Genomic DNA, 16,543 nt, shown 5'->3' on the forward strand with positions numbered 1-16,543 from the left:
CGGATTGTTTTTCTGCCACTCTCTAATTTGCCATGCAGCTTGGTGTTAGCCATGCTGAAAAGGCAGTGTATATAATTGCTGTCTTTTTCCACACATTATGCTGTTGAAAGCCCTGCGGCCTTTGGGATATGCAACAGCGGGCTTTTGTAAGTGAGCTGAGGAGAGATGAGGGGCTTGGAAGAAGCACACTACAAATGCATGCTGGATACAGATTTGCATTGCGATGGCAACTTTAAGTTTGTGTGAACAACTACAAAGTTTTCCTTGTCAATTAAAGTACTCTGTAGGAGTGAAGGACAGCCGTGGGATGGGCACACCAAAACACATTCTGTACGTCCATGCACGCACTCATGCCGCCCCCCTCCTTCCACACCTCCTGAAGCAAGATAGGGACCAGAGAGGGGAGGGAGAGAGAGAGGGAGAGGTGGAGGAGGCGGCGGGGTGACAGGGATGTGAATCACAAACCAGCAACTTCAGCTGGCAACTGGATGGCGCTCATTTGCATATGCTCATGCATCATTCATCTGCATCACTTTACCACAGTGCAAAACATTACATTTATTTTGCAAATGCTAATTTATGTTAAGCAGCTGATTTGAGAAACTTCAGAGTTGAGGAGCATAAAAGACCCTGCGACATTTATTTTCTTTTGTTTGTATGAGTGTGGCCGTGTGTGTGTGTGTTTGTGTGCTTGTGTCTGTATACATGCACACACCGATTCCATCCCCTCTGGACTTTTTCCTCTGTGTGCTTGTTTGAGCATGTGTGCATTTGTGTTTAGACAGTTGGACCTGGCTTTGTGTTGCACAGCCGGATAGCAGCTATCTTCCTGTCAAGAGTCGACGTGATTTAAATGATGGGTCAACACATAATTACAGAGTAACCATCCTCATCAGCGTGTTCCTCAAAGTGGAGATAATGAAAAAATGACTGAGCTCAGAAGCTAAATTAATCTTAAGCTTACTTATGACTCTATTGACAGTGGCTTGCCAAAACCAATCGAGGCATGCAATGTAAATATTCATCTAGAGGGCTCAATACTGCAATCTTAAAGGGATACTGCAGCAAAAAGTACACGTGCATGTGATTTCACTGCATTAGGCATCGGTTTTAAATGACAAATATAATTTTACAATAAGAAAAATACATCCTAAATATTCCTCTCTAGTTAGTTTAGGATAAATTACTTGCAACCTGAGTTATCTTAATTTCTTTCAAGTGAACGCACCAAAGACATCCTTCTGGGACTCCTTGTGTTAATGTGTTTTGTTGCTTGAATTCTAATGCCCTATTACACTTGGCATCAATTCTGTATATCTGAGAGGAAATCCATCACGAACAATATCTTTTCAGTGGGGCCGAGGACAAAAGGAGAACTTCCACTTCTATTCACAAGCCATTTGCTGCCACTGCTGCTGGCGGTGCAGAAATAACACAGGTGTTGGAGCCAAAAACAAGACGGCTGTTTATTTGCCGCTTCTTGAGCCGAAGAAATGATACGCACAGCCGAGCAGTGCAGCAGTCTGTTTTTCTCAACGCTGTCATTCCTCCCTCTATCTCATTTTCCCATTCTCTCCTTCTTCTTTCTATGCCATTATTGTTGTTTTTTTTATGATGGAACTTCGTTGTGGTTTCTCTTGGTGTGGCCGCACATTGTTTGACACTTCATACCGTTTGGTTGTCTGTTCTGTTCATGTCTGAGGCTTTAAAAGGAGATTAATTGTTGATAGAACAGAACCGAGGTTAGTGATTGAATTCCCATGAAGGCTAGTTGGGTTGTCTCCTTTCTCTTATACTTGGCTGATAAGCGGTTCTATCCTATTGTTGTGGGAAGACTTCTCATTTACTGTCTGGATAGATTCAATGGGCTTGTGTCTGCCATGGGAGAAGAGGCTTTGTGTTAAGCAGCAAGAGCAAGGTCAGGCACAGAGTATCACTGCTTATCCTCCTATCAATGTTTTTATCTGCGCCCTCTCCGTTCTCTGTTGTGCACACACCACATCATGCACATACGCACATGTGATTATTCACACACACACACTTATTCATGGCAGAAACTGACAATGACAGTGAGATAAAACTAAAAATATAAAAATTCTGCTGCCGGTAAGCATTTAAGGCTTGAGGATTTGCTTCGGGGATAAATGTTGTCAGAAAGCTCACATAGCTATAGAAGTACAAGAATGTGTGTGTATACATGTGTGTACGCGTGTGTGAACATGTGATGTATTGTCAGTAGGCCAAGGTTCTCCCCTTGTCATGTGCACTCATCACACATGACCGTGACTCTATCAGTTCCATTTAGTTACTGAACGTAGCTACTGCATAATCGCTTGTAAATCACTTGCCTCTTGCAAAAAGACATCTCCATTTTCTGAACTGTAGCTGACACGATGACATTGCTTTGTTCACACCCCGCCCTCACATAAAACTGTCTTATAATAGCCTATTTTTAAATTATGACACACATTAGAACTGTTCTTTTGAAAAAACTAAATTTTGATTTGGTTAAATTTGTATGATTTTGAGAAATTAGTCAGAATAACAACCAAAAAAGTGTCTTGTTACTCATTATTTTGAAATTGAGACATAACCTCATAAACATTTTAGTCAGACTAAATACATTAATTATAACTTTATTCTCAAAACGCTGTAACTCCTTCCTTAAAACAATAAAAACTTTTAGATTTTATTTTCCCCAACAGTGTCATTGTCAGTGTCTCATTACACTGCCCACACATAGAGAAACATTTAAGGTGAAAGTGTCTGAAGCTAACTTCATTGGCAATTAGAAATGAGTCTGTTTACAACTTGTATCATCTCTTGCGGTTTGTTCTGTTCAGTTTACCAGGTGAAATGACTTTTCCAAAGACCTATAAACGACACTAATAGTAATTATCACTATACAGAGTCTTTGTAACAAGCCTTATTCCTGAAACTGAAGGCTATATGTTTTCACTTAAACACATAAAGGTGTGTGGAAAAAGCTCTTCCTGTGAACACAGCATTACTGAGATGTTGTTCCATCATCAGCATCCAGAACGGCTTCAGTCAAGATTTTACAACACTACTGTAGAGATGGAGAACCTTCTCGAACACTCCCCAGATGATCACTTACGTTGAGTTCTGGGGAGTGCAAAGGCCTGGGCACTATTCACATATTCTTTTTATACTCATAAGCGTTGGTTCAAAGTGCCTTAAACATGCATTCCCTCTTATGGTCAGCAGGGAGCACCTCCATTGGCTGCAAAAAAGGAAAGCAGATTATTGAGTCTTATAGGGAAATGACCCTGTGCCCCTATTGATTTATTGTCTCAGTAAACACTTTCCTCATGAGTTTATGGTCTAGGTGGCGAGTTTCAAGGCTTCTTCCAGACAGCATGATGATCATTTTGTAAATCATGGTCCCATTTACAGTAAAATAGACAATAAAGCAGGGTATGCTTTGAGGTGGGGCTAGCTTGTGATTGACAACTCATTCTCAGTGAGTCTGTCCAGCGCAACAACATCCGGCTCATAAAACTGTAAAAAGCAGACAGAATTGATCAAATATGAATCAAGGGGACCGGGGGCTTTCTGTGTGGAGTTGTTCTTCACGTGTCTGCTTGGATTCTGCCCAGGTAGTCTGGCTTCCTCCCACAGCCTAAAGACATGCAGGTTAATTGTTGACTCTAAATTGCCCGTAGGTGTGAATGTGAGCACAAATGGTTGTTTGTCTCTGTGTCTGCCCTGTGATTAACTGCCGACTTGTCCAGGGTGTACCCCGCCTCTCGCCCAATGTCAGCTGGGATCGGTTCTAGCCCCTCAAGACCCTGCTGAGGACAAGTGCTTGTGGATCATGATGGTGATGATTCTGATACTGCATTATTTCTTACTTTAATTGTTTTCAACAACTGTACTGTTTAGCTATGATACATAGAGAATATTCTTGTCAGGACAATATTTTTTCTTGGTTTAAATCGCCCACCAGCTCAACGTTCTTGTCTAAACATGGTCATTTCTGGTTCCAAAAATACAAAATGGCAACAACCATGATGCCAAACTTGAGGGTTCAAAATGGTTGTCCACAAACAGTCTTTATTGTCCTCCCCTGTGTCTATTTCCTTACCTTGCGCAAGAATTCAGACTACAAACCTTCAAATCCCAAGTTCGCTTCACCTTCAGGCTACTGAGTCCCTTAGGGCCTGTGTGACTCTGGGTTCTTGAAAAAGTGCTTATGGACCGAAAAAAAAGTGCTGAGTTTCTGTACAGTTGTGATTTTAAACAAGTGTGAGCTCCAGTGTTCAGCCAGCCCAGCGGTGACTACACCTAATGAGGCTGGGCAGACACAGGGCAAGCTGTGCTCATGATGTTCTGTGCACCGTGTGACAGCAGACTGATTTCAGACCAGCTGCTGATGGTGCTGATTGTAAACAAACAAGTGAACAGTGACAGTCAGCAGATCTGAGACCTGCTGAGAGATGGATGAGCAGCTGTCTTCTCTTTCTTCCCAAAGGGCTGGTGTTGAATTGATTGTGCACACATGTATGCACACGCACACACACGCAAACGAACACACGCGCACACAGCTGGAGACACAGAGTGGGAGGTTTGACCTAGGTTGCTCTGACAAGAACCTGTCACCACCTTAGACTTCATTCCCACAATCAGCAGGCTTGTCAGCTACTCTCTGTCACTGACAGCTTGGTGCACAAGGGTTATGTGTTTGTGTGTATGTGTGTATATGTGTGTGTGTATTTCCTGCCTAATCTGCTCACCCACTCCTACTACCCAAGAGTTACACTACTGAGGCACCTATGTATCTCCACTCCTGCCTGCTCCACTCCCTCTGGAGAGTCAGAGATATGTGTGGGTGTGTTTGTGTGTGTGGGTGTGTGTGTGTGGTGCTACCGAGCACAAAGTCTCTCCCCAGACAGTGAGATGAGGTGCAGAAAGGACAATTGAAGTGACTGTCATACTCTGCCGAAGGAAGAGATGGGAGGATGATGGAAAGAGGAGAAGACAATGAGAGTGAAAATAAGGGAGAGGAAGACAGAGTGACAGCTGAAGATGGATAGACAAAGAGTCGCAGGGAGGAACAGGGAGAGAGCTTTCCAGACAAGGTGACAGTCCTAGGGAGACTTTCCTGAGCTCGGTCTTGGAGCGTGGCCGACACTGCCGAGGCCGGCGTAGGAGGGATGTCAAGGGCACTGAGCGTCAAACCTCTAAAAGGCTGCCCTGCCAAGCACTGTTATAAAAGGGTTATTACTTCAATATTCAGCCGGATCATGTAGCGTAGGAGCATGGGCTATGGTCCAAATCAATTCATTTGGACAGATGTCTTTGTTGCAATGAAACTGTTGTGGTAGATTCATAGCTTATCGTTTACAGTCAGCTGACGCTATTATCCAGAACACCTTAAGGGTTCAGTGTGTTGCTCAAGGACACTGTGACAGTAAACATAACTGCTGACGGACAGGTAATAGGTGCTGAGGAACTTAAACCATTGATATTTTGGTTACAAGTCGCCGTTCACAGCCTTTCATCCATGCAGCCGCAAGGGCGCAGCATCGTAAATAAGTCAAGGCTTCTTTTATGGCTTGAATTTAAATCATCAGCCTCTCACTACTTTCACTGTAAGCTCCTCAGATGTCCAGATGTGCACGTCTTTGCTTGAGTGGGTCTGAGGTTCACTGTGGTTGTCCTCCCTGCAGTGCTAAATGACTGACAAACTCTATTACACCAGAGAGGTGAGAGGATCTCGAATGCATAATTGAACATTAATTAACTACTGGAGTTACTATAACTAATGATAAGAATGATTGCAGATCTAATGAAACTGCCCATTTGCATACTAAAACACAGTTCTGTTCTTTCCCTCTCCATCTCCTGCCTGTCTCCTTTATCTTTTTCCTTTGTTTTTTTTTTCATTTGCTTTCTCCTTCCCTGAGGATAATATAGCTTCCACCAGTTTCCTCTCTTTCCAGCTCTGCGTGTGTCCTCCTTGTGTCACGGAACACCAGAGGCAGCCGGCGGGCATGTATTTTTCATACTTGTCTGACCTGTATTTCAGTGGACGGAGAGGCTTGCAGTGAAGGGTTCCTTGCTTGACCAGCGGCTTCATTTCCCCCCTCATCGTGCTCGACGGGGTGCTGCCATTCTCTCAGCTACCAACCAAACAAGAGCTCCATTCTATGACCTTTAGCAACTATTCTGGGAGAGTTAAAAAAAATCAAACAAAGCAGGAGTGGACTCAAGCTGGGAACCAGCCCGCTAAAGAGATTGACACCAACATGCTTGCATGTGCATGTTGGAACCTTTACACATTAATGTACCACACATCTCACATCTCACACTTCACTCTTCTCTTTCATTCTCTTTCCTTCCTCCCATCTGGCTGAATATCCCTTCACCTCTGCTCTCCTCCCCGTCCCTCCATGCTCTATTGATCATTTGCCTCACAAGTCCGAGTGATGACTCGCTCAGTCAATATTCACAGCAGCGCCTACGCAGAGGCTGAACAAACAGTATTTGGACAAAAAGTACAAGAACTACAAGATAGTGTTACCTACAGCATGCCCGCTGTCTCACACGGGTAAAATAGATGTCACGCTACAGATCTTGCTGCCTTGGATGTTGCTGCCTTCGCCTTGACTGAGGTCAAAGGAACCAATTTAAGGATACACATAATGGGTGTGTCGCCTTGGTTTGTCCTGTGGTCTTTGAGCTTGTATTCATCATAAACTGAATGGAGCTGACATCAGTCGATATTTTCACTCTCAAATATTATGCATACAGGCCAGTGAAAGGATGACAAAATGACAGCAACACTTCTTCTCCTGATGAGGGAAATCAAGGTAAAAGCCATTAAAGTGTATCAATTTATAAAAGAATAGCTTCTTATCAAAGACAGGGAGATGAGTAAGAGGACTTATGAGGACACTCAAATAAAACTGCAAAACAAAACACGTTAATGACAAAATATCATTTGAAATGGTCATTTAAATGAAGACACGTTGGTGTTTTCTGATCTGACATCCGTATTGGCAGGATGCCATCATTTATCTGTGCAAACCAACTGTTACAAACATCAATAAAAACACTAAACTTAGGGAATGGTGTGGTCTTGGTTAAAAGAAATCAGTGCTAACAGTTTGAAATGGGCACAAACATGTTTTGTTGATCCATCCACCCTAACCTTTGCTGGTCTATCATAAAGTCACCTGATTTCCTTATTTGTTTCTGTCATAATTCCTGCAGCTTCTCAATGGTTTTGTCACTTGCTGAAACAACTGATTCTGTCAGATTTTGGGGGAAGACAAGAATCCAAAGGGTGTAATAATTACACTGAGTTTCATTCATAATTCTGGTAGCCGTTCGACAGCTTTGTCACTTTCAAAACATGTTGTTTTAGGCACTTGCTGAAACGGCTGATTCTGTCATTTGTTTGGAGGAAGACAAGTCTCACAAAGAATGTAATAATTACACTTACAGGGTTTCATTCAGGCTGTTATTTGTGATTCTGGTAATTGTTAGAGTTTGCTTGTTATCCGCTTTGGCAATGTAAGCCAAACAACAAATAAAACCCTTTGGGGTGAACTGGAGCATGTACCACATTAATGAGCACCTTGTTTGCTCTGCCCACAAAAGTCAACGTCCTTACTCATAATGAAGTATCTCCTGGCTCATTGTCATCTTACATCATGCCTAAAAGGTTGTAATATTTACCAAGCCGCAGTGTTCCTTATTTAATATGATGGCTCAGCGCAGTCACGACACAGCAGCACCTGAAATCTCTGCCTCAGACCTGCTTGAGCAATGTATTATAAGACCTTGGAAAACATGTATTCTATTCAGTCCCACAATCCCTTAATTACAGAATGTAGCTCAGTGATGTGCAGACAATAACCTGTCCGACTTCTTCCATCAGTGACAAACAGTATCTTTGATGGAGTCTAATATACACATACCCCCAGCCCTGAAAATATTATTTATATTCATCTTTCAGACTATCCAGCATGCTATTTTGTCATTAAGAAACCTAACACGCCAGTCCGAAATCTAATTAGCTTTGTGATAACCGAGTGAAAGAGGCAACAATAACAGAGAAATAAGATTGTACAGAGAAAAAGCAGTTTCGGCATGGACGGCCCTGCAGAAACAGATGGCAGTCGTAATCAGTGTGGACACCCTGAGAATCCCTGCTATTAACTCATCTCACAAACAAATCCTTGGATGGAATACCAATTTAGACATTGGCTGAAATGTTTAACTTCAGCATCGGAGGCATCATTTGTCATGAAGGTTATATGAATTACATAAGATTGCTGCAGATTTTATTCAACCCATGAGAAAATAGGTTTTACAGATAAAACTTTACAACAGACATATGAGTCTGAAGTTTGATGACTTGCTGGGTTTGTTATCAGTCAGTTTGGTTTGTTGTGGTCCAGAGTTTTACAGTTTTGCCAGTTTGATTTGAAGCAGTGTTTTCTCTTATTCCTTAAGCCTCTCCTTTGGCATACAGTAAATTACTTGTGGAGTTTCACAACATTTAAAAATAGAAACAAACCATGTTGACATTTCTATATTGTATTTCAGTGGGTCTGCAAGACTGTGGCTACACAATTGTCATAAGCTTGAATGTGTGTTTCAAGTTGCCTAGGGCTGCACCTAACGATTATTTTCCTTATTGATTAATCTGTCAGTTATTTTCTCATTAATTGATTATTTTCAAAAAATGATGTCAAATCTTCATCACTATTTCCCAAAGCCCAAGGTGACATAAAAAATTACTTGTTTTGTGTCCAATTATCATCACAGTTTTACCAGAAAATATTCATATTTGAGATGCTAGAAGTAAATTATTTTCTTTCCCCTAAAAGATTACTCAAAAGAATGAATCAGTTATCGCTCACACTTAAAAGCTCTAAATCTGAGCAACTAGGTATTGTCAAGATAAAAAGTATCTACCATATAAGTCTTAGGCCATTTTTACTCTATCTTCCTCCAAAACTCTTTGGCTTGCTCTACTTTAAAGTTAATGGACACAAAAGCAGATGGGAGATGGGCACTTTAGACAAAAGTACTTATTTTTAGTGCTTTGTAAGACAAAGAAAACTTTAGCTGACCAACCACAACAATGAAGAGGAGGAGCGTTATGGCCCACATTACAACAACAACAGCACCAACAATAAGAGTGTGGTTGGAGTTTTTAATACATGTTTGCAAGCTATGTAAAGCAGGAACTGTTTGCTTATAGCTGTAGTTCATGTAGCTCATCCTTGTGGAATACAGCATATTTCCCCTGGGTGTTTTCGAAATGCATTACAAGTATCCGTCTGTCTTTATTCTTCAAACAGTGAGGCAGAGTTTATTCTTCTGTCAAGGACATGCAAATGTTTTATAATTCAAATCATTTCTCATTTAATATCTGGAAATTATGCACTTTTAAAGAGGATTTCCAATTGAAAAGACAAACAGTATATCATCAGTTTGACAGGCCAACATCTCTGGCTGGCTGTCATCAGGACCACTTTAATCAAGTACTGTACTTAAAGTCCGTGTAAAGGCAATTCTGAGATTGCTTTAAAAATACATTAAATATGTTGGAAAACAGTTGCTGAAAACATGTGAAAAGACTTAGGACGGTCCTAAAGGGTGGCTCGATGACACACTGAGGCCACCCTGAGCATACCCCTAGCAGAGAGACAGAAATTATTTCATCTCGCTGTTTGTTTCAAAGTTAGACATGTCATTTTCTGAACTCATCCGATACGTTTCAGTCGCTTCAAAATCGCTGCTTGACAGTGCCCCCACAGTCCTGGAGCTGAGAATACTGCTCATTTTTACCCGATTTTGACACCTAATTTTATAAACATGTCAACATTTTAAAATTTTCAAGTTTGGCTGGGTGGTTAATAAACTTTCTTCTTTGCTCTGACAAACTCAGAACACATATTTATTCTGACTTTACATGGACTTTAAGTACAATTTTATTCTAATTCTATTTCATTTTACTGCATACCTCTAACCCACTACAAGTGGAGTGAAGCACTTATTTGGCAGCTACTACTAGCTACTCATTTTCAGATTAGATTTTAGTTTTTATTATTTTATTTTTGCTGCTTAATTAATCTGCAGTGAAATGTGTGCTATAGTGGTGTGGTAGCACACTTGAACCATTATGGAGATTTGAGTTTGATAGACATACTGTAGTATGTGTAGTACTGTGGACTGGTAAGTCCACAGTCTACAGTATTTATGTTTTTTGTGACTCAAAAAACATCTGTGGTCCCAGTAAATAGTTCAGAGCCTTGCTAGCAGAGTGAAGCGGCATTACCGCCCAGACAGGCAAAGCCGTGAAGCAGTGAGACCACAGACTGCCAGACATCATTATCTCTCTCAGCAGTCCCCCGCATGCTGTGTGACAAGTGAGTTTGAGTTATGAATTCTGGGGAGGGGGGACACCGGTAAAACAACAACAAAAATAACAAAAGTCCCAGTGTTTGCAAAGGGAGTGGGACCTGCATCTCTAGAGCCACATGTGTAGACTTAGAGGATCCAATCCTGCCAGGATGCTGACGGAATCACTACAGTAGGTTTCTATTTCACTGTTCACAATGTTTCAGTAAAGAATAAAGATTGTCGAAGATGGTCTGCCCACTGCTTCTCCATGAAAACATGGATAAATAGAATAATCAAAAGAAAAACTACCTTACAGAAGAAATTACAGAACTTGCAGAGGCGTGGTTACTAAGGCTCAGTCTAGTGCAACCCTACCCCACAACTCTCTCTCCATTTCCTTGGAACAAAAGCTGTTTAAAGTTACAAAGCAGCTTCACCTATAGTAACTTTGTTAGCTATTTGAATCTTCAGGGGGAGCTTTCAGTTTTCACCACAGCTCTGTAAAGCAGTCAGTCAGATCCATATGCCCTGCAGGATTAGTGTGAACAAATCATTCGCTTTTAATGCAAACAGACAAAAGAGGTAAATACACTCAACCGAGTTGTTCAGCTTCCAGGTGCAGGAAACAGATGTATTTGATGAAACGTGTCTGGAGTGCTGAGAAACTGACACAGTAATTGATAAAGACACATAAATAGAATGGCTTTCAATCAGCACAAGAGTGCTATCAAACTGAGATGTTGTCAACTCAAGCATCTCCATCCATCACACTACAAGCTTATCAGCAGTGGGAGACATTATTCTTTTCTCTGAAATTGGATTAAATCCCGAATCAACAGTATCGCCGCTATCTGAACGTATACACACACACACACACACACACACACATATATATATATATACATATATCACATACACTGTGATAGTGTGTACAAACAACAACATGACTATCGCACATGACAACCTAATATATAAGGAACTCTCCCCCTGGTTAAATAAACCAACCCTTACTGATGCAAAGCTGGTCGCTGTATTTATTTATTTTACAGAAACATTGTTATTTGCATTTAGATTTGTCTGAAAGAGAGGACAGATCTTTCAAGGAAGTTCATATTCCCTTTTCTACTGCCATTTACACTCACTGGCATCTGTACAATCTAATATGAGCCAATACAACAGCTCGGCTATAACTTCTCTCTTTACAAACATAACAATGTTCAGTTTTGAGTGACACGGTCAGATAGGTATTATTTACCTATATGTCATTGGCGTTCCAGCTTGCAGTGGTATGGAAATGGCCTGCATTATCTTCAGAGGCATTTCTAATATTTTGGTCACCACATTTGCATGCAATAAAATGCCTTAATATTAGAAATTACTTTCAATTCCTCTGCAACCTCAATAATAAATAAAGTAGATTACCTTTCTGACAGTGTCAACAAAAAACTGAAACATTATGAGCTTCATGAAAGTAGAATTCATGGCAGGTTCACTGTTGGATTGCTGTACATTGTACAGGTATATCTAATGAAGTGGCCGGTCAGTGTATGCCCTTCATATTAACTTCTTACAAACCATGCACCTAAATTAAACCAAAAATAAAAACTGATCTGAGGAAGACATTTTTACAAGTCAGAATTGCACTGTGCCATATTTCAATATTCCTCTTTGCGGTTGTGCATATAATTGGAAGAGGCACAGAGTGATATAAAGTTGGTCTGAAATGTCTATGACAACAAATAACCCCCCACCCCACACACAAAACTTTCTCATAGTTATTATTGCATTAAAAAAAATGAGATGTAGAGATGAGGGCATGCTGTGGGAGGAGGTCCAAATGTGGAGTGAAAGCTATTGACAAAAATATAAAAAGTTTTCTTGGCAAATTTGAATGCACTTTTGAGACCCTAGCTTCAGTTTTGTGTCTATTCAAGTCAAGACGCAAACAGTGGCAGATCATCATCAAGTCGTAAGTTAAAAATAACAATAACAGATTGAGGATAATATTGAAATATTGACATTACTGTAAGCCTATCTACACGTCTGAATTTTGAGCCCATTCATTTGAATTTAAGAGCTTCAGCATCATGGAAATTCATGTTCTTTTGGCTGCTAGCAGTTCCTGTTTTCACTGAACAGACAACAATCACAGGACTACTTTGATAATAAAAAATGAATAATCTTTCAGTGGTCTCTCACAGAGATTTATTTTCTTGGATTGCTTTAAAATCTGATCTTTCGATGATGCATCTGGCACACCACAGGCCAAACATCCAGACTGACACAAATGATAATTTGTATTGATTGGATGATTCTTACCTGAGGGGTTTAGCAGCCGCCAGGTGATTGCAGGGTCTGGCCTGCCACTGGCCAAACAACTGAGTGTCACGTTACTGCCCTCATTCACTATGATGTCTTCCGACACCTTGTAGATGTTGGCTGGAACTGGAGACACAGGAGAAACAAAAAAGTTAGTAAGACTGCATTTATTTATAAGTATAAAGAGCAAAGTATGTTTTATCTCACACAGATCAACATAACCTGAAACACTTTGTTTTGTTCATCTTTGAACTCAATAGAATAACTGATTAAAAACTCCACTCCTCTGCCATGCCAGCTTGCTTTGCTCCCATAACATAAACTATTGGCAATAAACAGAGGTTCAATGCAAACACAAGCTGACCTTGATTCTTTTTGTGAAAGGAAAGAGTTTAGAAAACCTTTGGAGAACCTTTTTTTTCCTACTGCTATAGCCCTCAGAGGTACTTACAGTAAACTTTCTCAACCCAGGATCCAAATAAGCAATTTAATCTCCTGCCCCGGGACCTGAGCTCATGAAAACAGATTGCTTCTCTTGTCATACGGGGGACCCACCAGACGCTTGGCACTGATTCTGGGTTCAGACACATACTTTTAGAGAAGTTGGCTTTAATACACAAGCCGAAATTTAAAGGTGAAATGAAGAATCTTCTCATGTGTGCTCGGAAGTGGCGCTGATGTTCAAAGTAACACGGAGCTACTTCATATCGACATAGCTTTTAATGATCATACCGCCTCGCGATCACCATCTACTCTTCACTCCTACTGCTCTCGCTCCCACGCAAACAAACATAAACCTAGAGAGGGGGAGAGAGATGGATAGAGGGAGAGAGAAGTCTGTACTGTGGCAAAAAGCAACTAAGATGAATTAAGAAGGTACAGTCTGTTTTAAAGTGAGTCAGCAGCAAAGAAGCAATCAATCATGAAGGATGTAGAGGGCATACATCACTGTTTTCACAAACTGTGGGTGAAGTAGTTGTGATAAGGTACCGTATATATAGATATGAGGCCAGAAATACAAATAATGATCAATGACTTTGGAATATGATGAATGTTGCAGTGTGCATAATATGAGCAAATGAAGAAGAGTATGTTTTTTTCCCCTTTATAAATCTGTGATAAGTGGATTTGCTCTTCTAATTGCATGTGTATGCATCAGGGCTAAACTCCTAACGATGCTATTGCCAGTTAAAAACAACTGCATTCCAGCCAATGTTTTAATGAGGCATGAGGACGAACTCATTGGTGTACCTTAATGCCAATCGTCATTTCATTAGTTCTGTTTCTTATAAACAAAATGTGTGATCACATTTGACTTCTTTGACGTATTGTTATAGGCAATCCAAGCAACAGGTGCAACAAGTTTGTCCCACTGTAGGGATTGTAAATTTATAAGTCTCTTTAGCTGAACTGTGATGTGGTTTCACTAGAATAAACATTACTTTGAGTGATTTAGACTCTCATTTTTCTCCAGTTGGCCCTGAGTTGCTGTCAGTTGCACTTTAAACTTTCAAGATTTAATCGATTAGTTGCATTGCTGTTCTGTGACAAGCTATCATCAAAGACATTGATGTCAAGGAAAAGATTATATAGCTAAATGTTAGCTTTGACAGAAAATGCTCAACAATACCAAAATATAGCAATAGTAATAGTGGGAGATGTCTGTTAATGTCTGTGCTGTACGCCTCATAAATATGATCGGAAGTTACAGGCCAACAAAGCCACACAGGTCATAAATGACGATGAATGAAGCAGCTGTTGTCAGTCAGCCAACGAGCAGTCTCCTATTAACTTAAGTTATGCCCCACATGTAAAGAGGTGATATTCATGAGTCCTCTGTCCAAACAAGGGATTGAAATTTTGTGCTGGTGCAGTTTTAAAGCATGCAGACTTATGATGTGTTCTAGCAAAGTCAAAAATGTTCCAGCTTTTGATCTTCTTGACTTCCTGGCTTGTTTGATGTTTGTTTCAAAGGCAACTATTCTTCACCCAACGCAGCTAGACCTATGATCCATTCTCCACCTGCGTTCAGAGTCTGTCCTGTATCAAGCACACTGACAGTGGCAGCTTGTCATTCAAAAGTCAACTTATAAATAATCCCCAGCTACTGTATCCTTGTGAATCAGTTGGACAAAACGTAGAGAAAAAGATTGCGAAATCACTTACTAAATTACTAAATCAATAATGACTAAATCACTGTTCCCATTCCTGCAATGTGACCCTGACATCATCTTGAACAAACCCAGAATAACGCTTTGAAAACTGTCTGTTTTGATGTCACTTAGTGTTTTCATTATCCATCCATTATCTATAACAATTTTTACTTTGCAGGGTCATGAGGGGCTGGAGCCGATCCCAGATGACATCGGTTTGAAAAAGCCAGGGTACACCTAGGACAGGTCATCAGTTCTTTACATAGAGACAAACAACATTCACACTCACGTTCACAGCAGCTGTATGGGTGTTACCAATTAACCTGTATGTCTGGACTGTGGGAGGAAGCCGAAGCAACTGGAGAGAACCCACGCAGACACAGCCACAGAAAGACTGGAGCCAGCTGGTGGGTTGCTGCAAGGCATCGGTGCTAACTACTGCGCCACTGTGCCTTTGTGATTCTCTGCTTTGCACTATTTTGTTTTCTTTTATTAATACACTACTTCTAGGACTTTTATAACATTTGGCCTTTTTCACTTCTAACTTTAAATGTTGTGCTCTGGATCCATGTTTGTAATCCTGATTGGGATATTATATTTAATTTAGAGATCTTTCTTAAAAATTAAAACACATCATACAACTCTTCTCCAGGGCATCATGGTTTATTAACCAAAAGTTTTAGGTTCTCTTGGATTCATCTGGGTGTGAGGCTGTTTCAAGTTTCTCTATATATAATTCATCATATAAAATTGATTGATCAGTTATCTGACACATACAGCACTACAGCTTAATATAAATACGGGACACATTATGTTTTCAGAATATTCTTTAGCAAACAAAATGCTTCATTCATGCTTCAATATAAGGCAACACAATCTATTTTCTTTCAGACTTGCTTTCCAAACTCATTTTAATTCAAAACATGGTCAGTTCTTTTCATCACTTAACATTTCTGAACAATCCCAGGAAACTGCAAAGTCAATCTGATTTACCACATCCTAAATTTCCAATTGTTTCAAAAGTAAAAGAGCGTCTTTGAGAACAAATATTATCCAGCGGAGCCTATAAAGCCCAGTAGAGTTAAATGAGGTTAAATGAACTAGGCTTGAAACTATATTTGATGGACTTGCATTGAAGCTGTGTGTGCATGTGCGCACTTAGTTAGCAAGGTGTCTTTTTTTGAGAATATGGATTATATTTAATCTGTCAAATAGAGCGATAATTTAGCAGGTGGAGAAGTGCAAAAATGTCAAATTTTTAAATAGAACAATTGCATGAGCGTGTAATGCAACAAAGCTTAATTGCCATGATTAAAGTAAGATGCTTTCTACACACTAGTTTCACACTGATTTAGCCATCCAAGTTATTTACACATAAAAAAGCAGGATTGGGAAGTAAACCATTAAAGTTTATGGGTTACCTGTTTAAAAGTGTGAACAGCAGAACAATCAGTTGCAAAAAGCTGTAACAGACTCTGCCAGCTCTCAACAACTGGTGTCAATTTGTCCATAAACAAGACACTTAAACTCCAACTGCTCCATTAAAGTTACTTGGTGGCCCTACAATAAAGAATCCGATATACTTGCAGTACATGTACTGTGACTTCCTCTTTGTAGTGAGGCATTTTTCCATTGTATAGCTGACTGTGTAACTATAGAAAAACTATATTGAAAGCATTTAAGAA

The 16,543-nt window shown here is 40.2% G+C and overlaps 1 protein-coding gene across 4 annotated transcripts in view; it reads right to left on the minus strand.

Moving 5' to 3' along the window:
* The window catches only part of lsamp (limbic system associated membrane protein), a 416,254-nt gene that overhangs the window by 21,213 nt on the left and 378,498 nt on the right, over positions 1-16,543 (minus strand). For all 4 annotated transcript variants that reach the window (XM_027280505.1, XM_027280506.1, XM_019274766.2 and 1 more), the window contains one exon: positions 12,706-12,831. In XM_027280505.1, the coding sequence (XP_027136306.1) occupies positions 12,706-12,831 (126 nt within the window). The remainder of the gene's footprint in view (positions 1-12,705; positions 12,832-16,543) is intronic.

The sequence above is a fragment of the Larimichthys crocea genome, chromosome VII (assembly GCF_000972845.2).
Source record: "Larimichthys crocea isolate SSNF chromosome VII, L_crocea_2.0, whole genome shotgun sequence".
Lineage (NCBI taxonomy): Eukaryota > Metazoa > Chordata > Actinopteri > Sciaenidae > Larimichthys > Larimichthys crocea.